This window comes from Grus americana, chromosome 17 (assembly GCF_028858705.1).
Source record: "Grus americana isolate bGruAme1 chromosome 17, bGruAme1.mat, whole genome shotgun sequence".
NCBI lineage: Eukaryota > Metazoa > Chordata > Aves > Gruiformes > Gruidae > Grus > Grus americana.
This window is the reverse complement of record NC_072868.1, coordinates 6,711,902-6,737,732: the sequence shown is the minus strand read 5'-3', so window position 1 is coordinate 6,737,732 and position 25,831 is coordinate 6,711,902. Positions and strand designations below refer to the sequence as shown.

The following is a 25,831-nucleotide window of genomic DNA, read 5'->3' as shown; positions in this document are numbered from 1 at the left end:
ATCAACCTTGAATGGCCAGCGTTGACCATGAAGGGTCTTGGGAAGAAAACAGCAGGAGCAGGCGGCTTCTGTACTCTGTGAGCAGAGTAGAAGCTGGGAGCAAGCTCAGCTCTGCCTGGAGATGCCCACGGCCAGTTGACATCTGGAAATGGCACAGGGAAGTGCAGGTTTGGGGCTGGGGTCGATTCAGAGAGGGCCCCAGAGAGCACCAGGAAGGAGCCTGGGATGCGCCAGGCCCAGCTCCGCTCGCTCCCTTTGGGCACAGGAGAAGGGATGGGCCACCTGAAAGCTTAGCTTAACGAGAACGGTGGTGGTAACAAAGAGGGCAGAGACACTCCACAAAAAACCTCCAACACACCGTAGGAAAAAAAAAAGGTTTTATTATCACCATTATCAACGTTTTCATTAGCTTAACACTGAATTGTAAATCACTCAATCATTACATATTGTCTGAATAAAACCTACAGACAGGAAAAAAGTACAGCAGAATCCTCTCTCGACTACAGACGAGCGGCCGGCGGCACACTGGCGCTGCCAGGACGGCATCCCACCTTCCACCCAAGGCAGCCCATGCACCTCGCAAGCAACTTGCCACGGTGGCAAGCAGGCTGCCCGGCTCCATTGCCTGTGTTCCCTCCGGCTCCACGGAGATTACATCTCACTGCATGACGTTAAAAAACTCCAAAAAGTTTTGGAGAGGGTTACAGAGGCCAAAAAGAGCAGATCAGCTGCCCCCACTCCTACAGAAAGGCAAGAGGAGAGGTAGCAACCACGTAGTGCCCCTGCAAAGCTATCGGTTTTCGTGGAGCAATTAACGAAGTACAAAGGTTTAACGCCCTGAAAGCAGATTTCCCTTCCGTGGCCAGGCCCCGGGGCAGCGGGGGTACAAGGCAAAGCGCGGGACGCTGGCGCCGGGGAGGTGAGAGCGTGGATGTGCTGGGGGCGGCGGGTCCATCCCCGAGCAGAGGCCAGCTCTGCAGCACCGCCCCGGGGCTCCCTGCGGGCAGCGTGGGATGGACGGATGCTTCAGTGCAACGGGATGCTGCGGGCAGCCTCAGTCCCCTCGGGTTGGAATAAGGCCTCGTATCGCGAGGGAAGGGAGAACCCACGTAGGGAGCAGTGGGCACAGGGGAAAGCAAAGGGAACCTGGAGGAAAGCTCACTGGGAGCTCCCCTTCTCCCTGGCCAGCGCAGAGGCAGCTCCCTCCCCGTCCCTGCCTTCTCCCGGCCGCCCGGGTGGCACGCCACGCCTGCGCGGGCTGCGGAGCCCCTGCAGAAGACCCCTGGCTCCCACCCAGGACGGGAAAGCAAGGAGCCCCGTGGTCTGAATTCAGGGCTGGCACAGAACGTGGGCAGCAGGCTGGCAGCCCGGGCTGGGGGCAGGCCGTGGCAGTGCTGCCAGAGGGGGTCAGGGCAGGGCGCTGCAGCCCCAGGGAGCCCCTTCCACCGGCGCAGGGAGCAGCCCGCAGCAGGAAGGCAAGCCCAGCACGGGGAGGCTGGGGGAACGCGCCTTGGATTCACTCTCCAAACCTCGCTCTTCCTTGCTCCAGACAAAGCAAAAACCAGCTCTGGGTCAAGGAAATGGAATCACCAAAGCAGAGACCAGTGAGCAGCGCTGGGTAAGGAGCAACAGCCCCAAAGAAAAAACTGCTGCAGGATTTAAAGTTCCAGGCTGGTGTTTAGCAGAGCAGCTATCCCAATTTGAGGTGCCCAAGCAAATACAAAAAACCCCTAGCTCCTGGAAAGCTCATGGGCATGGCTTCAGCAGAAGGTGTGCCTGATTATTCCCTCGGGTCGCTTCTGCCCCCGTCGCCACTCAGCCGGCAGAGCCCACAGCTGCCCACGCGCTGCGTGCGCCCACACCGCCCTTCTGCAAAACGCCCTTTCCTTCCCACGCAAGGGGGTCTCAAGCCCACGCGAGGTGCCCAGCGTGCCGTGTAAATGCAAAGGCTGTCTACTGGCCCGGCAGAGCCGGATTTAACAATATAGCTTTGGTTGCCATTTTAGCTACTGGAAAGTCATGAAGGGAAAATCATCGTTAGGTCGTAGCCTCTGTTTGCTGGTGCTCTGGAAAGGGCTGGTGCTGGCTCCTTCTCAGTTTCAGCCGCTAAAGTGCAAAGAACCAAATGCTACAAGAAACTCTCCCCGGTTCCTCTCCTCCACCAGGATGAGAGCAGCTACCCAAGGGAAGGGAGGGCAGGGGGCGTCTAACCATGAGAAGAGCTTGGGGTTCCCCAGGAACGAGTCTGATTCTGCTGTCGTGGGCGAGCGGCTGGGGCTAGGGATGGACGTGCGGCTGCTTGGTCAGTGGGATGTTGGTCACTGAGCAGAGAGGCAGTGTGAGTTTAAGGCTCGTTAGCCACATTTTGAAAATACCTAATCACTTGCAAACTCTCCGGGGACTTCCCACGTTCACAGATGCACGCTGGAGAGCCAGGCAGACCGTGAGATGGAGGCAGGAATGCGGCTCCGGGTCTCTGCCATGCCGGGTTTGATGAGCGTCCTGCAGACTTGGCTGCTGGGTCTTGCGCGGGCAAAGGGCTCAGCCGAGGGAATGACACCGACGGCACAACCACCCAGCCCCCTCGGAGGGATTTCGCCTCCCTAAGGGAACGTGGCATTTTCCAAAGCGTTACTGTGTGCTGCGTGCCTGTACGCATTCGTACAGACACACGCATATGGACATCCACAAACATAACACGCCTTGGCAAGCGTGCACTGGGGTAAACATGAAAAGGCTTTCACTGATCATCCTCGTTTCTAAATGTTTGGCTCAAATTTGGTAGCTGCAATTTCATTTGAGATGCTCGCTCTAGGTCTCAATGTGCCCTGGGCTTCCCTACTGACGGCACTTTGCATTTACACGTCTCTTTCCTCTCAAAGCATTTCACAAAAAAAAAAAAAGTGAATTATTTCATCATTTATCAGGGCTCCCAGCATCACTGGGCCAGTGCCCTGCTGCCTGCCTGGCCAGCGGACTGGCAATCTTGAGAACAACGTGAAGATTTTTCCAATGGGAAATGCTGCGAGATATCCACAGGCAATGAACTGGGATGCGGTTTTGAAGCTGTTTTATTTTATGCATTGCATCAATGAACGAGCTGACTTAAAATCCAATATCCTGATCCTGCCACTTTGGAAAAATCTTTAGATGAGCCCAGCATTAGCTAACTACTGAAGAACGGCACAGAACAGCCTGTTCCCGTTTTACACATTAGCCCCCCGTGATCCTCTGCGAAGGTGCAATCACTCTGCCTTGGGTGGAATTTTCTAACGAAATCATGGACAAAATAACCCACAAATCCTTTAAAGAAGAGCAGCTCAATCTGCTGCTCTGAAAAAAACCCCTCCCTTTAGCTTGCCCCTGGTATCTCGAGGAAAACAGGCAGCTGGCAGGCAGAACTCATGTGGCCCCGGAGTGCAAAGGCTTTTTTGCTTTATCAGGGCGACAGTGGCAGTGGGAACCATTCTCATTGAATTACAAATACTAGATAGCCTAAGAAAAACAGGGAGATTGAAACAGTCGTGAAGTTTATATTGAAACTATTTTTACCTCTGTAGTATGAAGTCACCTACAGCTGTTTCATTCTTCACCTAAGAGAGATTTCATGTCGATGGGTGCATACACTCACAGAGAAGTCTATAGGATGAATATATCTCACAAGGCAACAGCCCAGTCTTCGCTTTTTACAATCAAAGTTAATATGGAGCTTTTCCAAAAGTGATGTCATTGAGAATGAAGACAATTATAAACTGTACCAACAATATGTACTACAGCCTGCAAGTCACAATCTGTGCACACCAAATGGAATATATTATTGCTTGTTAGCCTATTAGACTTTCTTTATAAAAAGATTTTTATACAGAGTACAGGATTATGACAAAACTAGCTAAGTAGTTCTCATCTTGAAAATACAACATCAATTCTTTCAACAAAGGCTTGAATAGTAGCTGCGAGTTAATGAACGATAACAAATATTTACTAATAATTTTATGGCCGGTTTGAACAGAATTTCTTATAGGACTCTTCTGGTGTTTATTTACATATGCCTCTTTTCTTTTGGAAAAAAGTTGATAGAATATAACAAGGAGCATAGAAATCAAAAGAATGAGTAAACTTCATACCAAGAACATTAAACATTTTTGAAAACACTAAATTATGTTATCTGTTAAAAAACATACATCATTTTGTCTTTAAAGAAAAATATTTTTCCTGTTTTAAAATATTACCAACAGCATGTAATAAACTAACTTAAAATGAGTTTCATAAAAAAGTTGTCTTGCTGTCTAAACATTACTAAACATGCTTAGGTTGAGATTCTGTTAACTGCCTCAACATCTTAAAAATAGCTCCTTTACAGGAACTTGTGATATTCGTACTCCAGAAGACCTGCAAATTTAGAACAGTACATTGATAAAGGATCCGGTAGCTAGAAACAATAATTTTTTTTTTTTTCATTCAAAGCAAATAATTCTGCAATGTCCTTTGAAACAATCCATGGCCAAGAAGTGGGGATGTACTTGGCTAAACAATAAAGTCGTCTGGCCCTTACCCTGCCCGTGGACACGAACGCCGTGCGCAGTGCAGAAGGGATGCTCCAGCCTGCCCAGGCGGCTTCTGCCACAGGATGAGGACCCGTGGACTGAATTGCAGAGTGAGGACCTTGTGTTGGCTCTGTGGCATCCCAGCTGTGTTGGGGCAAAGGGAAAGTAACGCCAGGAGACTGGGAAAATAGCACATTGTTTTGCCTGAACAAACCAGGACTAACCACGGTCACGGCTGCTTTTTGCTCAGGCCACAGAGAGGATGAAGCCGTGTCTGAGGCATGGTTTCAGTGCTCTGCCCTCCCTGCATGCAGGGGATTCCCACTGGGGAGAGATGGGTCTGCTCTCAGCATCAGGATTTCTTTGTTTTCCACGGTAACAGTAATGCAGGTAACATTTAGGGACAGGCTCTTTTTTTTTTGGCAAGCAATCCTTCCATTACTATTAAAATGTAGTATTTCATGCACAAGGAACAGGGAATCGACCCTGAGCTGGTATTTATCCTCAGTCTCATCCTTCATCATTGCGCTCAGACCAAAAATACTATGGTTTGGGTTTTTTTTTTCCAAGTCTCCTGCTCTTCCCTCCCTCTCTCCCTCCCTGACTATAACTAACAGCTAGACTCAGACACAGGAAAACACTCAGTCAGGACTTGCAAAGAGGACCAAAGTTTCCTTTTCAGCTGCTCATCACTCTGGCAAACTGCTACTTTATACAACCACACCGGTAATCCCAACTTAGTTTCTTAGACAGAAACTGGCAAGTCAAACTTTTTTGGGGAAAAAAAAAAAAAAAGGTTAGGCTTTATAAAAATAAGCTATTCCAAAAGCCTGAGACTTGCCTTGGATGGATAACTAGAAGACTTCTTTTTTAACTATAATACACCATGGTCAGTGCAGGAATCACAGGCATGAGTGAAGCAAGAATTTAGACTGTAGGGTACTGTGCAACTCTCCTGGCCTTGCTCTGCGGCCCCGTGGGCACTCTCTGAAGGGCTCCTGTGAGTCTGCTTTACACAGGAAGATCATCTGCACTTGCCAGTTTGCGTGACTTCGCTGTGCGTGGCAGCCAGGGGTTGCAACATTCGCTTACTGGGGAGAAACAGGAATTGGAAGTGAGTAGAAACAAAAGCGAGAACCACTGGACCACAATCAACCACGTAAAAAATGCAGAAGAAAACAGGATGGAGCAGACAGTTAAAACTGCCTCCAAACTTCAGAATCTGAGACGTTGAACAAAAATAACACAAGTAGAAGTGTAACTTTTTATTTACCCTGACAGTGACCTTTTAGCATGATTAAAAACATACGGAAGATAGTCCTCAGTGTTAAGTAGTCCTATTGTTAACTAAACTGATCATCACTGAGCTTGCAGAGCTTTTGGAGGGGTAGGATACAGAGACACATCGCATTTCTCAGGCATACAGGAACTGAGCTTTTCAACAGACAGTCATTAAACAAAGTTTTCTGGGGGAATATTTTTGGCATATATAGTTTCCTACTCCCCATTAAAGACCGCAAAAATGTTGCATTCATCTTATCGGACACAGGAAAACCATGATTAACTAGCTATTACTGGTAGATAACGTCCAAACTAAGTACCAATATGGAGTTTTCGGCGTAATTTAAGACAAAGCCCTGTTACTCAGCTGCCAGGTCTGGCGTGTACCTGGAGCTCCCCGCAGTCCTTTTAAAGACATAGTTATTAAAAGATCCAGTGCTACAAACCACTAAATCTACCTAATCTATTCTAGTTCATACACATATTGTACAATATTGCCTAGTACTCACTACATACCAAGAGGAAAAGATGCTGACTTGAATTACAGTAAATGTGCTTTTTTTAAAAAATAAAGAGAGCGCCACAACATAGTTTGACCAGCATGCAACAAACTTTCTTCAGCTAATATATAGAAATTGTCTAATACGATTAGAAAAAATAATTAGTGAGAGGCCAGAGACATATTTGATCAAGGAAATTAAGAGATTTATCTGAAATGTCGAGGCTTTTGCCACTGAAGACTCAAAAAACTATTCATTCTATGTCCCTTCTCCTCCTCCCCTCTCCTTTATATCTTTTTTTACAGAGATTATTGTAAGGCCTATTACTTTTGCATCTATCCTGTAATTTACCTCAAAATAATTTCAAATGCCATAGACAAGCTAGGACCAAAAGCAACTGCTTTTACCATCCACTCAACACTCATGCTTTTATTCTAACAAAGCTGAGGTCCACATGCAGAAATAAATGTTCGGTACGCCTCTACGACAGGTCAAGGATCTGCTCATTCCTAAACATGACATGGGACCTTCACTTTTAAAATCACAAAGCAAAACATCTCCAAAAGCTTATTCTGAGACAGCAGTCATCAAATCCTCATTAAGAATTACAACAAAACCTAGCCAAAACAGGTCTATCAACAGAAAATCTTTGGAGATTCTCTGTGATTTTGGATAATAAGTTTTTAATTGTCTGAAGGATCTAGCGCACTTACTCCAGCACGTGACTCTGCTGACAACAGCCGCTGGAGCTCGGCTGCTCAGAGAACGTGCTTTAATGGCGTAATCAACAAGACTCATTTACACTAAGTGTTGCGCTTTAATTAACAAAATATACATGCTGCGACCACTGTGTCTTCAGATTCCTCACCCACTACCTCTCCGTACTTTGGGGATTGCATCTCCTCTTTCAGGACACTTCACAACATTTGTGCACCACCGAGACTGCCTAAAGCACCCTTCTCTCCACAAGGCAGGTTACATGCTCTCCAGCACCTTCTCGCCAGATGACAAGCTGAGGTTTCCTTCTTCTGCACCCCCCGAAACCTCAATTTCCTCTCCCGTGGCAAAATAAAACAGTCCTGTTTCAGGTCAGTCCATAGCACAACAGGATGGGCACCATCTCCAGCAGATATCTACCAGTACAACGGAGATGGAAGAGAAGCAGGAGATAGAAGACATCGCGACTGAAGGATGCACAGCAACAAGTAAGGGAGCCAGTAAATTGCAGAACGTTGTATCTGACAATACAAAACATCTCAAGCTGCAAGTCTGATGTTCAGCTCCCACTTCTAGTGGGTTTTTTTCTGAGCAAAATTGCAGTTAATTAGCCTGCTAAACTCAAACTCTGTTCAAACTGTCTGGTCTAAGTAGGCGCTACTTATTCTCCCACCAAGTATGCTTCATCAGCAGTGTTAGACAAGTAATGCAGTAAAGACACTTGCTGGTAATTTGGCACAGTTTGAAAACACAGCAATGACAGTGTTACAGTTAACATGACTCAGTGATGTGGAACTGATTCTAAAGAAAGAGTTGCAGGTTTCTTTCTTTTTCTTCCTTTCAAGAAGATCTTATAAAAAACCTAATGCTTCCTCTGAAACTTTCTGCTCCTGCTCTTTTTAGGTCCGATACTGGCCTCTGATTTTTTCAGGTACCTTCTCATGAAAGAATCCGCATTAGAAATTTCTAAGCCGCACCGTTAAGAAAAATACCTTCCTCACTCCCCCCAAATTCTTTCGAATGCTGCAACTTTCCAGGGTTAATACTGATCTGAAACAAGGGTCCAAGAATGACAGCGAGAGAAGTGAAACAAGAGGTGTATGTCTAATTTGACAGATAGGACTCATGCCCCACAGCACCTCCTCCTCGGACGGAGAGGGCACAGCGCCCTCCCCCTCGTCTTCTGTCTAAGGTCACTGGTTTATCCTCCTCTTCCAGCTCCACAAGAACTGATTGAACATGCATTGCGCTTGAGGTCAGAGTTCCAGCAAACAAAACCTTGACAGCATGTTTAAAAAACAAAAGCAGTTCCCCCTTCCCTACTCACTAAGACCTGTCACAGCAGGGTCCCACTGTGCTCTCCAGGGAAAGCTGTGAGGACTGACGCAGGAGCGGGCCCGTAGTGGGATCTACCATCGAGGAGGTTGGGAAGAGCTTGTACCAGCCGATTGCTAAAGTTGACAAATCCAGTTCTTCCAGGAGGACTCTGGCGACTCCCATGAAGTGCTTGCGCTCCATGCGTCCGTAGTTTCCCCAGACTATCACCTTAGGAACAAGGCGGGGGAGCACAATTAATCCTCCAACTTGCACGCTTGCTGGGGAACCACAACTCTGATCAATCCTTCTTTCTACTCATCTAACTTTCTGGGGCTTTACTACAGTCCGAGAAGAGCAGAAAGGTTTACACTACCAACAGGTGATGTGAAGCTCTGGCTGCTGATTTTATTTTTTTTTTTTAAGCACAGTTTTACAAACCCTAATGTTATCAGACTTTTTTTTTTTTTTTTTACCCCCATGGAAAAAGACGTGAATGCACATGTGGATGAGACACCATTCTGCTGTCCTGCCTGCTGGGCAGGGCCAGCATGCACACAAAGTATCCCTGGAGCTGCAGCTCCAACACCTGCACGTAAAACCTGGTCCTGGCACAGTAACGGGCCTTGGACACAACAAAAGGTGGCTTGTGGGAAAGGGGCAGGAAGGGCTCCTGTGTAGAAAAATACACCAAACAAAAAAAAGGTGGGCAACAGCTTGGGTCAAGAGCCAACAGTTTGAGGAAAAGAGCACATCTTCACTTCTGCACTCGGAGCTCAGGGTAGGTGGTGACGTGGCATGGCTACTCACCTGGAGAAAGGGCAGGAGCCGAGCGCTGGCAAGCAGGACCAGTGACGCAAGGGGCACACATGGAGTGGCATGCAGGGGAAGCAGAACAGACTGCCGAGAAAGGCTTGCAGACGCAGAGGAAGGTCTAATGAAAGAGAGCTGGCAGACGAGCAGGGAAAGCTGAATCACACTTACAACACGATGGAGACCAGTGGGTGGAACAACAGATGTAGTGAGGGTCATGGGCTTAGGCATGCTGGAGGTCTGCACGTGACCAAGTGGCCCTGTGTGGCTCAAGACAAAGGTGACGACTGACTCCAGAGCGAGTCCGTGTTCTGAAGAGGAGAGGATGAGTACGATGGGTTATGATGGTGACTAGTGATCTCTGGCTAATCCTGACAGCTTCTTTCCCTAGGCTCCGAACAACCAGAACATTACAGTTTTCTGTGAAATGAGGTAGGAGAGACAATGTATGTCAATTAAAAGGCAAAAATTAACGCTCTAGGTCAGCACGAGATGGAGCAAGCTACTGCAGAAAGCTGGTTTGGTGGCACAGAGAGCCAAGCTCCTCGCTTTATTCTCTTGGAATAAGTGCCTTTCCTGGCAGCAAGGCAGCAGGTAAGGAAACCCATGGAAGGCAAGAGCAGACCAAGCCAGGTCCCACCCCATTTCAGTTAAAAGTGTGCCATCTTGTTGCAACAGGGGAAAATGCTTCTAATCAAGGTAAATGAGGAAGAGTTCACTAATGAGAAGGATCCAGCAGGGTAGCTGGCAATTCATATGCCAGCGGAGGTAAACAACAGAGACTCATGGATTAATTACATCAGTATTACCAGTGGATTTTAGCCAGGTTTTATTGGATGGAAATGATTTAGGTATGAATTAACAATGGAAATCACTCTTTGCTCTGAAAAGATAGGCAAAGGATTGAAAATATGAGTATGGCAGAAAATGTATGGCAGTAAAAGAGATAGAAAAAGGCAGGATATGTGATTGGGTGATGGCAAAGCAGAGTGCTCTGAATATGTACAAACACAGAAGATAACCTATGCTGCGAGACTGTTTAGCATCTATAGGTACTACCTATCTCCTAACTGGGCAGGGAAAAAAAAAAGAATTAAAAAGAAAAAAATCAACCTTTTCCTGGTAGGCACTCATGTTACCTGGCAGGCTGTCAAATAATAATCAGTTTGAGTATGAAAAAAAAAAGGTTTTCTTTTCCATTTGTTATATTCAGGTTGAGTGCATTTCGTTCAATGAAAACAACAACTTTTTGTCATCTATGTTAATTATCCAGATCCCTTGCCAGACTTAATATCTTCCAGCAGAAGTGGAAGAGAAACATGGGCAGACCTGAGACTTGCTCCTCTTACCTGTAATACTTTGCCCTGGGGGCTCTCAGCAAACAGTAACACCTGATTGTACAAAGGGTCTAATGATTTGCGAGCCACTTTTGTCTTCTTTTTCGCAATGCACACGCCGTTCTCTAGCAGGTAAGCTTTGATGTAAGCAGCTGTAAGAAATAAATATGGTCAAATATGAAAAAAATCTTCATGCTTACTTCAGAAAAGACAGAGTTCCGTGTCTCAGGTATTTCTAAAGAAGGCATTTACAGCAGTGAAAGGATTTGCTCAACCAGCCTTATTTTCAATACCGCATATAGATTGCTTATTCCTGCAGCAGCCAAGCAGAATTAAAATTTTTCCTATTCACAAGCATCGCAGGAGGCTGGGGGTCGGTGAATTACTTTAGGAGGTCAAAGTATACTACCTGGCAGTGTTTTCGAGCCGGGTTTTGGTGTCAGTCCTCGAGCCTGAATGATATCCACTTCTAGCTGTCCATTACGCTCTTGCAAGCCAATTTCCACATCCCCTAAACCAAAATGGCAAAACAGAAGACTTTCAAAAACAATACATCTGCGGGCTACTGAAGTGTTAAAAATAAAAACCAATCTTCATGCCTGCTACAAGCTGTAACAAACTGTAGGCCCTGCGTGCCTGATCTCCTCCTGCGTTACTCTGGAGCAGCTCTGCAGTGATTCAAGCCCACATTTTCAACAGCAACCTCTAATGTCAGCCATCTAACACGGCTTTGGTGACTCAGTGTCATACTCCTCAGGGCCCCTGGCCTCCCATCTCTCCCAGACTGGAGTACCTAGAGTTGCAGTCTGCTTTGGTGGACCATAAGAAAATCTTTACAGAGCCCAGTGGGCTTTAAAGAGCAAGAAAAAGGTGAAGATGCACAGGATGCATTTTCAGGATTTTAGCTGCGTTTTACTTAGTCTATGCCTTTCAGGTCTGATGGAGGAAAGCACAAAGCTGGTGCTCTCCTATTAATGCCGCATTCACAGCAATCAGCAAAACCTTTCAGCCAAGCTTACTTGATTTTGTGGTAGATCAGCAGATGCTGGACACGTTATTAGGTGGCTTATAGGAGCGGTCTGTTCAAGATTGAATTAAAGCCACCTAACATCTTTGCGTGCCTTACCCATCGAGGTGGTGGCCAAGGTCTGACGCCCAACAAATTGTGCAGGGCCCATGCTCCCCAGGAAGTCACTAAACTGCCCAGCAGATGCCAGATGGACTCCACTGAAATTCAAGCTGCAAAAGAAATTGATTTTGGCAAGTGGTTAATTTGCATTTTAAAGCAACCCAGTAACCAAAGAACCAGATTTAATATATCTTTGAAATGAATGACATTGACAGAAACCTTTCTCCCTTGCAAAACTCGCTGATTTCCAGGCAGTTTAGTTACATGGAATACATTTAAAATCCCTTTCCTTGTACAAAAAACCCAGTAACGGTTGCAGTCACCAGTTGGTTAATACCTGTTCAACTAATTGACTGTAAGGGAAAATCTCTGCCATCTCAGGCTCATAAGCAGCCTGCCAACTCTTCCAGGTAGCATTATAATCCAAGCAGCTTCCTGGCATAGCTTAGAGAATCTCCCTTGGTAGCTGTCCTTTCCCAATCCTCATTTCTGGGGAGGAAATAAAGCATCTAGAGCAGTAGTTAAAAGCGAGACGAGGGCTGCTGGCATCAATCCCCTTGGGACTCAATTCCCTATTTATTTCTCACGCAGGCACAGAGCAGTGCATCGACCGGAGGGCCCCGTTTCCTACTGCTCCACACCAGAAGCGCCTGTCACAGCAGCTGTGGTTCTCATACCTGCTTCCATGCCTGGGCCTGAAGCAATCATGAAGAGGACCTAAACGCTGGTGCAAGGCTAAAGGGACAACACCCTCAAACACCAGCAATGCCTCTGCCGCAGTCACTGCAGCAAAACAAAAGCCATCAGGGGGACACAGCCCCCAAATCTATTCACGAGGCACCTGAGGCTGGTCTACAGCATGGCTACAGGTGCTGGTCACTGCACTGGACACGGGTGAAGCAACACGAAAGGGTCAAACCCTGTGGTACACCGATACAAACCAAGATTTACCCAGTTGTACCCTGATTTACGCAGCTGTTTCAGAGGTTGTGGAAAATCTTGGTGTGAATGGTGAGGAGGAGGCTTGAGGCCACCATTCGACACCTACGTTTGTCCCGCAGGCATCTGCCAAACCATGACACAGCTACCCAAACACGTCAGGAGCGTTGTGCCGGGGTACCCACGCTACCGCGCCGGGTTTTGCACTGCCTCCAGGGAAGCTGCCGCATGCCAAAGTCAGGAACAATTACAAACCTCCTGCACTTTTCCAAATGTCCTTGGAGGGGGACAATTACCCACATAACGATACAGCTCCCCGCTGCCCCAAATTCGATTCTTAGAAAGGATGCTGTGAGGAGGCTGCACGTTCGGTACACGTGAAGCCAGAGAGGAACCCTGCCTGCGGGGCGGGCTGCGGACCACAGGCTCTCTCGCAGCCTGAGTCAGCCACAAAGATTCACGGATTCCCCCCTGCAAGCCAGTTACATTTAAAAGACGTTTTAAAAAAAAAAAAAAAAAAAGATTTTTTTTTAAACTTCATTCAGTCAGAAGAATGCTAATTTCAGGTTGGGATTTCAGCTCTCATTAGTTATTTGCAGACCTGGTCTCAGCCCCATGGCAATATTTATTTATTCAGATGAGGAACGATGAAGCCAGCACACACACCTCAGCATCTCGCCACGCATGGGACTGAAGGGACGTGTCACTAGCACATGTCCTTGTGACAGGTTCACAGGGTGGCTCAGCTCACTGTGACAGGGTCACCGAATTAAATGGCCAGACTTTTCCATGGAGCACTGCACCTCCCCTCTGCACTGACCCAACTCTTTGAGAAATCTGGTTATCGCTGCTACACAGGGAGCTGCTGAGCCTTCAGCATGGAAAAACCTGCCCTTGAGCTCTTTACAAATGTCACCTTTGTGAAAAGGGATGAGGGAGGAGGATGTCTGGGCATCCTGGAAGACAGGCTTGGGAGGGGCTCTGCACGGGGTGGATTTTCTCTGGTTTGGTGTTTTTTCACCCCGCATCCACTATTTGCAGCCCTCTCCGGGGAGCAGCGCCCCGAGCACGGGACCAGGGCAGAGATGCTGGATGCATGGCCAGGCTCTGAGGACAGGCTGTGCACAGACAGAGACATCCCCAGGGCTGGTAAAGCTGCAGGGACAGGGACATGTGATGGGGAAAGCAGGGGAAGGGGGAGCCCGGAGCCAGACGGGCTTTATCAGGCTCGGGATTTGCCCATACAAGGAGGGAAGAAGCGAGTCCTGCTCCACGTGAGGACCAGCAAGAATCCTCAAGCCTGCTGGCTCAGGCATTTTGAGCTGCCCATAGAGAGTCAAAAAAGGATGAAAACTAGTGCTTAGAGAACCCAAAATAGTTCAAGAAAAAGACCTGACAGAGAAAGACATAAGATTCAGCAGGAGATGAATGGACTATCAGCCAGAAGGTAAATGTTTTCTTTATTCTCCTCAACTCATGGAAGATAAATGGGCAGAGCTTGGGTCTCACTCCTACCCTGGGGAGTACGTGACCTGAACAAGCACGTAAATAACAAGCTGGCAAGACAACCCACAGCCGTGCAGGGAAATGTTCACCGCTGTGCTCAAAACAGATGCGTGGGCTCATTAACAAGACGCCAAGGCCCAGGACAGCAGAGGGGAAGCCTGGGGCTGAGCGAAGCCTAGCACTGCGAGAGCCCACAGCACACCCAGAATCGGGTCTCAGAGCCATCCCTCTCTGGGGTGAAGTCCTGATGTGTTACTGCATTGGGACACAAAGCTGGGAGAAGACCACCCACAGAATGTCCTCTCGCTGCAGGACAGCAAAGAAGAGAGACCCTTCTGGCCCCTGAATACTCAAAATAATTCACAAAACCTGCCACAGAAGACCATTTTCCCTTACCTGCTGGGAGAGAATCATGTTGAAGGCTGATGCCAAGTATTTCTCTGTGTTCAATACGTGCGTGGAGAGAAACCACCCATGCTCTCACACACCAGCTCACCCCTCCTTTGGGCAGTGCTGCTCCCAAAGGCTCTGCCCAGCAGCTGGGGTGGCTCAGGAGAAAATATAAGCACCTGCTAACAGAGCAGCCAATGCTGCAGCCTACATCAATGATATGGAACAGAATAGCAGGACAGCATGAAAAACAGTGTTAAAAAGCATAAGAACAAGAGCTGTTGGGCTAAAGGTGAACTAACAGTAGCTGGAAGTGTTTGCAGCAAAGCAAGCGTTGCTGTTAGCTGCACACAGATTCACAAGTCAGAAGGCTTGGGACAACCTCGAAACAATGAATGCTCCTCAGCGCAAATTACAGCAAGAAGACAATCACGTTGCTGCAGGGACAGCAGGGCTGTGCTGCAAGCGCAGATCCTTGCAAGCAGAGCAGTCGAGCTGCTGCTCGAATGAAGCTGCTGCTGCTTTCTAGCACTGAGGCTGATCTTGAGAGGAACGTCAAAAACCCACTTAAAAACACAGGCCAAGGTCAAGACTCCAGCAGTTTGGATAACAACCTCAGTTAATAGGTTTACTAGCACTATATGAAACTCAATATTAGATTAGACAGTTAATGTTCCCCGTTGTTGTTATATTTGATCGGGAAGGGAAGATGTAGGGAATTAATTCTTTAATAGACTATGGCACTAGCTGGTGGGACTGGCTGCTACGCTGCACAGAGGCTGACCTTTTGCAGTGCTGCTTTATTAGACATTAGAAGCAGCAGCTCTAAATCAGGCTCCTTGGCTTTGACCAATTCCTGGACATATATTTGGGTATTGCCAATAACCCTGGAATGGAAACAATTTCTGTCTGGAAAAATCATATGCCACCTCCAAGAAAGCCATTGCTTCTCCCTGGAGAGGAGAGGGAAGGGAAAAATAAAACTGCAGAAATTTAGTACGCATGTGAATTAAAAACAGCAGGAACCATTTAGCTGCATCAGCTAAATTTAGGATGCTCAAATCCAGCTCAGTGAGCTCTGTCTGTCAAGTGCTTGGAGAGAAGCTGGGATGCCAGGGTGAGGGGGCTGTGTACGGTGTGGTTCTGAGATCGGTGGGACAGACCTTCCCCATTCACTCACTTGCTTTTCCTGCAGCTGAAGCAGAGAGGAAAAGAGCTCCAGGGACCACCGTGACTTCTTTCAGGTCTTTAAACGCAGTCCTGGTGCTCCCAAGAGCCTTCCTCTGCCACTCTGCCACATGCTGCCTGCTCAGCAGACTTTTCTTGCCTGACCTCTGAAGGAACCGAGCCGTTTCTCACCTGCCTTTGATTCAGCAACCAGCTCTCCAGCTCAACCACCACACGCTGGATGTGCTTGGCAGGGAGATGTGTTCCCGAAGGGATCCACCGCAGGTGACAGCGGCGACTCCACCCTGGGCGACAGCCAGCAGATGGGTTTCACATGCACAGGAGCAACCCTGGAAAGCCCTTCCTCTCCCTCTCCCTTAGGGGGAGAAATCACTACAACCTGGTTATCACCAATTCGAGGTGTCGTGTCTTTTATTTTTTTATTGCAATCTACAAAGAAGTGCTAAAAATAGCTGGAGGAAAAAAGCGGGAGCATCTCGCAGCTGACTTGCAAATAGCAACTGTCATAACCAGCAATGCCCTGGGGACCGGGGCTGCGGCAGGACCATCTCGTGCTGACAAACAGCCGCACGCGGAGAAGATTAACAGGTGACGCTTGTCAGCCTTTTGTCTAAAGGGCACAAATCCTCCACTGAGCGAGGGCAGCGCAGCCTTTTGAACAGGAAAGAGAAATTCAATCTCTTCTCTGGCCCTCTGCTTTCACTCCTCATGATTCATGGGCTCTGCTTGGCCACAGCTGAATGAGAATGATTTTAATGAAGTTAAAGATTATGGCTTTTGCTGTGGGATTGGTTTTAAGTTGAATGGGATTCTGCTATTGTCCTGAAGGCACAGAGAGAGCGCAGGGCGGTCAGTGACACCTGCGGGGTGTCAAGGACAAACAAAGGACAGTTGCTGGAGGACCCACAGGACATGGCCCTCGGCCGTAGGTAAGGAAGCAGAGCAGGGGCAGCAGCAGGACGAGGCTGCTGGTGGGGTCTCTGAGCCCACCAATGCCAAGTAGCATTAACAGAAACCTGCACTAACATTGATTTTGTTTGCACAGGTACCAGTTCCACCCCAAGGCTCAGCACAGGCTGCAAAACCCATTCCAGACACATACAGAAAACAGCCATTTCTAAGCCCAAGCTGTCCGGGCACAGCAGCCAGCTAGCACTGACGCCTCCACGCCACGCTGAAGGCATCGCAGCGTGGACGCACCTTGGCACAGCAGGGGACAACTGCTGCTGTTGCAGTCGTCTGGACACCCGCGAGAGGGAGACAAGACCACGCAGACACCGCGGGCTCCAGCTGGCAGGGAGAGCCCCAGGCAGCTGCAAGCAATGCCCGTACGCAATCCCCATGCAGAACATGTACCTAATTACCATTCCCGACTTTATGAAAAAGGTGACTGCATAAACAATTTATTTCTTTTGTGACACGTTTATATGCAGAATAAAACTCTGTGTTCACTCAATCTGAGGAACCACGTGCGTAAACTGGGGCTGAGATTGCCTGGATGTTCTTCTTTTTAAACACAACATTCATAATCCTGATTATTTAGGAAACCCGTGCAGCAGTCTCTGAAGACTGTGCTCCTGCGTTGCACGCGGTAGGTCAGGGCATATGAAATCTGTCCTCTGTAGTGTAATTTAAGAGTGGCTTAAAGGCTCTTTGCCAGCTGCTTGCTTTTCTGCTCTTTCAAGGTAGCAGCATTTCCTGACCTACCCATTGCAAAGATCTGTGCCCTTCCTCTCCACGTGCGAAGCATCGAGCAGCTGGTTCCTTCACGGCAAGGTCGCTTTTCATCAGCTATATTCAAATGGAGAACTAGCTTTTCCAAGTTTGCTTGTAAACTGATCGAGATTGGAATGCCTAGATAGACAATGCTGATTTTGATATAAAATAGTATAAAGAAAATTCAGAGCACCTGTGCCAATCCCTCTCACATTGCATATGTGGCTCTGCTCAGCCTCTTCCGCACCCCCACCCGTCATTTGCTGCACATTAGCATGCAGAATGTGTAACAGCACAGACACATTTAGGGAAAATGTATCATTAATTTCTTTTCCTGTCCATGCAGAGTTTGTCTGACCTCTTTTCTAAATCTATTTTTAAATTGCTTCTGGGACTCTGTAGGCCAGGTATACCACCGTGCTGCAAGCATCTGCAGAATCAGCTTGTCAAAACCTTGCAAAACTCGCAGGAAATACAGTAAGGCAGCATCTGCACAGGTCACCTGTCCACACCCAGGTCCCAAGGCCAGAGCAGCTTTATTTACACCATCCGTGACAGCTGCTTGTCTAACCTGTTCTTAAAATCCCTCCCTAGAGAATTTATTCCTGTGCTTTGCTTTATTTATTCCTTCCAAATCTTTTTCCAGTCCTTTCTCTTTGCATAGCAGTCCTCAACCCCATTTGTGAGTAACCAATTCAAAGCACAGGCCAGCATACTTCCTTTCTTTTGCCCTTGATACAGTACTTTGTATTTCTGTCTTACAAGACTTCGGGACTGGTCTCGATTGTACCGACTTGTAATGGCCACACACTGGCCGCTGTATCGGTGCAGAAGAAATGCAGATCGAGGTATTCATCTCCTCCCTTCACAGGCTGGGTGGAACATCCTTTTGTTGAGGAGCTCTGCCAAGAGGAGGGGTGATCTGAGAAGATTTTGTGTGTGTGTGTCCCGCGGACCAAACCCTCATTACTGCCTGCCTATTACATCGCACATCTTGACTTTCGCAGAGCTGCGCTGCTCCACTGCTGCGGGTTCAGCCAGGTTGGGTGGTGGTGAAGCCAGACGGCTTCGGCGCAGCCACCCCCTGGCACACCCAGAGAACAGCTATTTTCAGAAGATAACATTTTGTCTTGTGCTTTTCATGGATTTATTCACACTATCCACACAACCGCCTATTTGCCATCAACTCAAGCCTTTAGAAGCGATACACTCTTAAAGAGGTGCTCCACTGTGTCTAGTACGTACATGGGATGTGTTTGGGCCCAGGGTTTACAAATTATTGTTCTGTTCTCATAAATATTCTCTAAAAGACTTTTTTTTGATCCTCTTTGTGCCCAAAGTTGCAATTAATAAGCAAGTCGGGTAAACACAGCCATGCAACTGAATGGTTTGACTTGCACAGCTGAACTAACAAATTTGCTATACTACTACATCTAATGCATAGTTATGTTCTCCAGCTTTGTCTTTAACAACCAGGGACAGCAACACATCTTCCTTCATCCAGAAGGAAGGAGGGGGAAAATCTCCTCTGAGACTGATAACATATTTGACAGTTATTTTATCTGAGCATAAAAAAAAAGCCATCAGAACTCCAATTTCAGGGAGCAGGAATGTACTGTGTAACAATCACACTCATCCATATTGCATGTTAAGGTCTTTTAAATCGCATCTTACATGCGGAAGCCAAGTAGATGTCTATCAGCTAAGGCAGGCAGGCAGAACTGGTTAATTTAACATCCACTGCCCCATCTTTAAAATATTTACAGTGCACATGAGGAATTATTAACGCAGTGTGCATCTGACTACCCTGTCAAAGTCAATGTGAATGCTGCAGGAGCCTTCACTTTGGCTGGAAAGGTTTCCTAGGAGCACCTATCCCTGCGGGACCCAAACCCAACCTAACCCCACCGACCGCAGCCCTCTCCTCTGCCAGCCAATATCTCCGTCTGCCTCTCAAACAAGCTCCGCTTCTCTCCTGGCCACTCCACTTTCTGTAACATTTTTAGCACTGTGATGTGCTGTCTTACGTGCTGTAACACACTGTACTCCGCTCGTGTATCCGATTCCTTCTGCTGTATGAATTCTGCCACCTAAACGGAGCTATAAAAACTGTGCAGTGAATTATGTACAAAAACCTCCCCCACTCCCTTCCCCACCTTACCAGGCTAGCTCCATTTTTAGCAATCGCAAGTCATCTCAGACGCACTGAATAAAAGATAGCTACCTGCCTTCAAAAAATAATTTTGCCTGTTCTCAAGAGGTTGCTAAAGGTGGGATTCACTCTATTTACTGCTGTAACTACAGCTCTCAAGGTCGCATTCTCTCCAGCCGTGCTGGTCAAGCCTAGCAGCACAAAAAGATGTTCTGTTGCTGAACAGGCTGGCTCATTTCTTGGCATATTACAGAAACAATCTCCATGCCTTTCTTGGTTTCTGTCTTGAAAGGTCTTGATTTCTTATAGCCTGAACTGTATTAACAACACATTTCATTACAATTTTTAAAAGGACTTGGATAAAAGGAGAGCCCTTTTGCTCTAAAGGAGTCTAGAAGTCCCCTGGCTTTGGATATCAAAAAAGAGGCATGCAGTGAACAGATACGACATGAATCTCCTGGATAGTGCGTTTAGGAATCAAGTGTTTTGGTACTTCTTGAATGACAATGGATAATTTTTGGTGAAAGTGAATTTTCACATGGCCATAACAGTCACAAGCCAGGCCAGTATTTTCTCCAGCTTCCTTTTAGTTACTGCTCCACAGTGAAGCAGAGAAGGGCAGGTAGCTCTCCTAGCGTAAGTCCCAGCGTTGGTTCACGTCACCAGTACAAGCCGTAGCTTGCAGGAACAGCACGAGACAGAACAAAGATGCCCGTGCCAGTGGCACGTGTGCCAGGCTGCATTCTGCCTCCAGCCCTCATCACGACGGTGGCTTCAGGTGGGACCCAGGCTGGTGCTGCCCTCCTGATGGGAAGAGAGGGATGATATGGCTAACAAGACAATGCTTCCTTGCTGCACAGGCAGACTCATCTCAGATAATACAAGAACACTCCTCTAAGTCTTTGCCAGTCATCACCTGCTCTGCTTTTCTAAGGTAAAAATCACCTTAGCTCTCCATAACTTAATCATCTCAGCAGTAGCCAACAAGAACAAAAGAAGCCGACGAGTACCACTTATGGACTACGGCAGCTAGCAGTCTTTTGTTCCAGGTCCGTTTTTGTCTTTCTGCTCCATTTTCAGAAAGGAAAGTGGTTGGCAGGAATAAGTTGTACATAAGTCCAGAATCTATTGCTTCTAAGTGTTGTACATGGTCTTGTGCAGCTGCAGCAAAACCCAGCCAAAACAAGATGTAGGTTGTGCAAGAGCCAGGATGGAGCTGGAGATCTCTGTTGAATCTCGGGGGTTTGTTTGTGAGTTATTCCTATATTCGGAATTTTATCCTTGCAGTAATCTTGGTGTCCTGAGACCACCCGGTAGGCACTTGCTACAGTGGGTAACTGTCCTCTCATGCAGATTTTTAAGTACATACATAGAAGAAAAGACCCACTGCTGTAGAGATTTGTAACCAGTACTAAGATTGGTCTGGATGAATTATGAATGGAAACATCTCTGTGTGTGTGAAAGCACAACCAACCTGTCAGCAGCAGATCTGTCCCCTGATGACAGGAGGAAGACAACAAAGTTCGAGAGCATATTGCTTCCTTAGCCTGTCTGAAGACAGACTATAGCCATAAAGATTCTCCAAACCAGGAAACAAAAAAGTGACAGCACTGCATAAGACCTATGAAGCCAGAAAAGCAAGACCCTGAGGTGCAAGATCACCCCATAATAATAGGTAAGTCCTAGAAAGTGTAAACAAGAATCCAAGAGCCAGTCTGTTGTGAAGAACAACTCAGAAGACATAGCGAACACTTGACCGACGGTGTCCCTGTCCTCCCTGCAGCACACAACCAAGCCTGGCTATGGCTCCTGGATGCACAAGGCTTGGTGCCTGCACGGGGCGGTGAGAGCACGAGCGAGTGAAACCTAGGAGCGTGAATGACTGAAACCAGTTTTGTTTAGAATAAATATCACCTTTTCCTTCTATAAGGTCTCACGTTGAGTTTTCTTATATTAATTTCCTACACTGGTGCACAACCACTGTGCAGTATAAAAGCTGGGTAATATACCTGGGGGACTTTTTCTACGGCACAAAATTAAATGGAGCAGCATGTTGACACTGTCAGCACTTACTGGCATGCGCAGAAGCTTAAATTCCAGGAGACACATCCTTTAGACCAGCTAATCTTCAGTATACTTCACCTTCAGGTAAAACCCTAAACGGAATATTTTCTTGAAGGAGGGCCTAGCATATCTGAGGAGAATTATATCCCTACATAATAAGCCTCTCCATAAAAAAAGAAAAAACCAAACCCACAACTGAATTTCATGCACTCTGGTATTCACACGAAAAGCAGCATTGCTCAAAATCATGCACTATAAAGAATTCTTCAGCTGTGATGCTTTGCACCGGCACAGAGCAGCTGTAGGTAGCTGCAGCCAGCTCGCCACAACAAACATGAAAGCAGTCAATCAGCATCCTTTTAAAAGCACGTCTGTATGACTGAGAGCAGGTATTTTAAGACCTTCTGCAGCAAAGTTTCACCAAATCTTTGATCATTTCAGTGTGCCACTTCTGGAAGTTGTCCTTTTAAGTCCTTAAATTGAAAAGGATTACAAAAACATACGGAACTTGGGAAAACAAACCTCTTGGAAGATGAGGTTTTGAATCCATTTTCTTCCCTGTGTGAACATACCGAAGAGACGCATGGGTACGAAGAACTAGGGCAACCTCGTCTTGCTGAAAACCAGGTTTTTGACAGTCGCTGGTGAAAACTGTCTCTGACCTAGATGTATCTGCATCAGTCAGAAACTCAGCATTAAAAAGAAAATTAACTTGCCACAACTAACGGAGTCATACAAATCTTCATTTTGCCTCCCTGGAAACACAGCTACAGCAAATGAGAAAGGTCAAGAGAAATCTGATTTAGGAGAATACATTTCTGTCCCTCAAAGCTGTTCCCCAAACAATTCCTTCCTTTGCTGCAGGAAAAGACAGTAGAGAAACTGCCCTCCCACCGTGTTTCAAGAGAATAGAGCCCTCTCAGCTCTTTGTACTCTCAGCCTTGTTTGCTTATCACTTGCAGCTCAGACAGACGGCTACAATTCCCACCGGCTTTCCAGAGGAGATCAATTATCCCACCTAGGAACAAAGCATCCAGGAACCACTTAATCACACTTTTCAGAGAAGTAAGAGGAGAAACAGTCCCATCCCTGGCAGAGGGGCTGGCGAGGATGTTCTGGCTGCGTTCAAGGCTGGAATACCAATGTTAGGCTTGTTCTAATAAAGACATGTGGATTGCAAGACAGGATTTTTCTTTTTTTGTTGAGCCGATAACTACATGCTGCCTGCCTGCAGGGTAAAACTGCACTTGTATGGGTGCAATATTTTGTGGCAGAAATATTCCCTCTCCAGGAAAGCACAATCAAAGCAGCCAGCGTATGCAACGATAGGACACAGACCTTTCGAAGAATTATACCCCTTCCCAGGAGGGTAAGCTATGTAAATATAAAAAGGAAAGAATTCTACTCTGCATGAAAGCAGATTTTTGCCCCACATTGCCAAGGGACTGAACTTAATCACTAATCCTCTGCATCTCGTAGCGGAGGCAGAACTCCAAGCCACAGGACTGTGCTGGTGTAGCAGGAATATTTCCCTGGAGACAGCAGCTCACATAAGAGATAAGGTACATCACAGCTTTGGAGTGACAAGATTGCTGTCGCAGCCTGTGCCTCATTACTATTTCCAACCTTCAGCACAGATCTGTGATGCCTTTCCAGGATTAGCCTACTTCTAAAGCTAAAGAAAGTCTCTCTTAATTTACAGCCTGTTACTTATTTAACACCAGAATGACATTAATTGAGAGCACCTTTGGACTATCCCAGCGTTTTAGCAGTACTGTGTACTTGGGATATTACGTAGGACTAGAGACAGCGTACAGAGCGATGCCAAGTGCGGTACTTGGCTTAAACAGAGCACGTTTTAGGTATACAAACATTCTGGCCTCATACCTAGAAGCACGGAATCTGATGGTATATATTGCCTGTTTTTATATACTGGGGGTTTTTTTGCCTCCAAAGATTCCCATGAATGGTCATCTTAATAAAATTATTATAATCTCCATATATGGCTTCAAACAATGGCAATACAAAAAACAACTGGAGACAAGTCAGCACCGAAAGTTCTGGCCTAAGGATCCCCTGCTTTGCATTCTGGTATAAAGCCTAAATGCAACCAAATGCGTTAGAACTTTTCTTGGGGTCAAAACCAGTTTCTAAAATACATTCTTTTAGGACACTAACTCAGATGAAACAAAAGAAAGTTTGTTACCAAAAGTATACACAGGCTTCTAAATGTGTATTTTGATACCAGAATGATTATTTTGCTACTTGCATCCTTTTCATCACCTTGGCACTTTTTCCCCCCCAAACCAAAAGGCTATTTTGAAATAGGGAAGATGGGACAGCTATTGCGCAATGTCAAAGACTACTGGCTTATAATTTATTACCAGTAATGAGCCTCAGCTATTCACCCTGAATTATTCTTCTAAAGGCAAAGCGGTTAAAAGTAATGGGTATCTGCTTCAGCTCAGAATAATGAGGACACTAAAAAAGTATATAAACAGCTAGAATATGTGCCAGCTATGCAGGCAGAGAGATCTGCTCTACTCTAATTGAATGGGCAGTACACCTACAGCATAGGCAAGTCAGAAAAACACATCATCTATCATGCTGGAGGAAAATTAATAGGTGTAAGAAGAACAGTGCATCCCACAAGTGATTACCCAGCTCCCTTTCAATGACTTACTTTCCCTCTGATCCATAGCTGTTCATGCTGTCCTCAATGGACTCATGGCTGGCTTGACGGACAGTCCGGCTGGGCATTTCAACAGCCAGCCCAGTTTCTGTGCTCCTTTGGATGGCTCCTTTCAGTCTCCGACCATCCCCATCTAGGGACAAAAGGGGAGAAAAGACAATCAGCTATTGTTCCCAGAGCGTTTTGCAACAGAGTCAAGGAGAAGCAGAGAAGGTCTTTCAGAAGATCAGCCTGGCATCTGGCAGCCAGGCAGTATGTTGCTGTCATGCAGCGTTTCGTTACTCAGCCCTGCTTCAGCAGCAGCTCCCAGTCATCTCTGGAACAAACCCAGTGCTCCAGCAAGCCAGGGCCCAGCAGAAACTCAAAACATACATACCACCCTACCTACTCCAACCATTTGTACCAATTAATTATGCATCGAGCGCAGGCGCACGCAGGCACACAAGCTGGCTATACGTGGAGCTACCCAGTTTGGGACCACGGCAGCAGTAACCACGGGCAGAACTGACACGTACAGCCTGACTGTGCCTCAAAACGTTTCCTATATCCCACGTTGCTGCCCAATATATCCATGTTGCCCCCAGATTGTGCGGAGCAGCAAAGAGCCACAGCTCCTGGTTAGCATCAAGGGAGTAGAGGGGAGGAAAAGCACCAGAGGTGCTGCGAAGGCAGGAGCCCTCCCAGACGGGCCACAGGGGAATAGCTGGGCACAGCCAAAACGTTCCCTGGTGGCACCTGGAAAGACACCAGCAGTGGAAAACCCCAGAGGGGACTATTCCCCTTCGCATACGCCCTGGGCCAGAGCACAAAGGGAATTAAGTAGGTTCTGGTTCCTCCTGGGTGCAGCCTTCAGAGGCTCAGCCCTCTGAAATTAACAGCTGCTATTTTCATCCTCCATCTCTAGCAGTCCGTTTCTTAGAACAAACCATGTTATGTAATGAATATGTAATGAATACCATTACTATTAATTGCTTTAGCCGGTGTTACGAAGCTCCAGATTTCATCCCACATACAGCACTCATCCTGAAACACATCTGCTACAAGTTTTCTGAACAAAGCAGAATTATCTAAATCCTTTAAAGATGCCCGCCCATTAACCTGGATTCAGGCAACAAAGCTCTGACCCAAGGTGCTCTCAGAAACCCACCGCCTTTTTGAATACCACCCCTGGAGAAGAAATTACTCAGCTACTGAGTCTAGAGAGCTCAGGATCCCCAAATATTCAAGAAAACAAGTCTTTCCCAACTACTTTGGAAATACGAGGGTATCTGTAAGAACCTGTCTAAAATATGCAGAAACTTGTTATGTGTGTAGCAAGCTGCTTGACCTAAAATACTTTTCTTTAGATCTTGGTGTGAACAGGCACTTTAAAAAAGAAGAAGAAAATCAGTAAGATACCAGAAATGCTTCCTATCCTACTTCTCAAATTATACCTATGCTGAAATGCAAAGACAAAAACTCTCCTTTAAATACAGCTATAAAGTCCCTTTTCCTCTGGTATCATGAGGTTTCCAACTGGGTAAATGTGTTGGCCCCAGGGCTCTGTACC

At 46.8% G+C, this 25,831-nt stretch overlaps 1 protein-coding gene across 2 annotated transcripts in view; it reads right to left on the bottom strand.

Annotated features, from left to right (window-relative positions):
• Nucleotides 1-362: 362 nt before the first annotated feature.
• RIMS4 (regulating synaptic membrane exocytosis 4) overlaps nucleotides 363-25,831 on the bottom strand; it is a 60,968-nt gene continuing 35,499 nt past the window's right edge. For both annotated transcript variants that reach the window (XM_054845891.1, XM_054845892.1), the window contains exons 2-6: nucleotides 24,274-24,415; nucleotides 11,633-11,745; nucleotides 10,916-11,017; nucleotides 10,519-10,658; nucleotides 363-8,587 (exon numbers count right to left, since the gene is read on the bottom strand). In XM_054845891.1, the coding sequence (XP_054701866.1) occupies nucleotides 8,369-8,587; nucleotides 10,519-10,658; nucleotides 10,916-11,017; nucleotides 11,633-11,745; nucleotides 24,274-24,415 (716 nt within the window). In that variant the 3' untranslated portion in view covers nucleotides 363-8,368. The remainder of the gene's footprint in view (nucleotides 8,588-10,518; nucleotides 10,659-10,915; nucleotides 11,018-11,632; nucleotides 11,746-24,273; nucleotides 24,416-25,831) is intronic.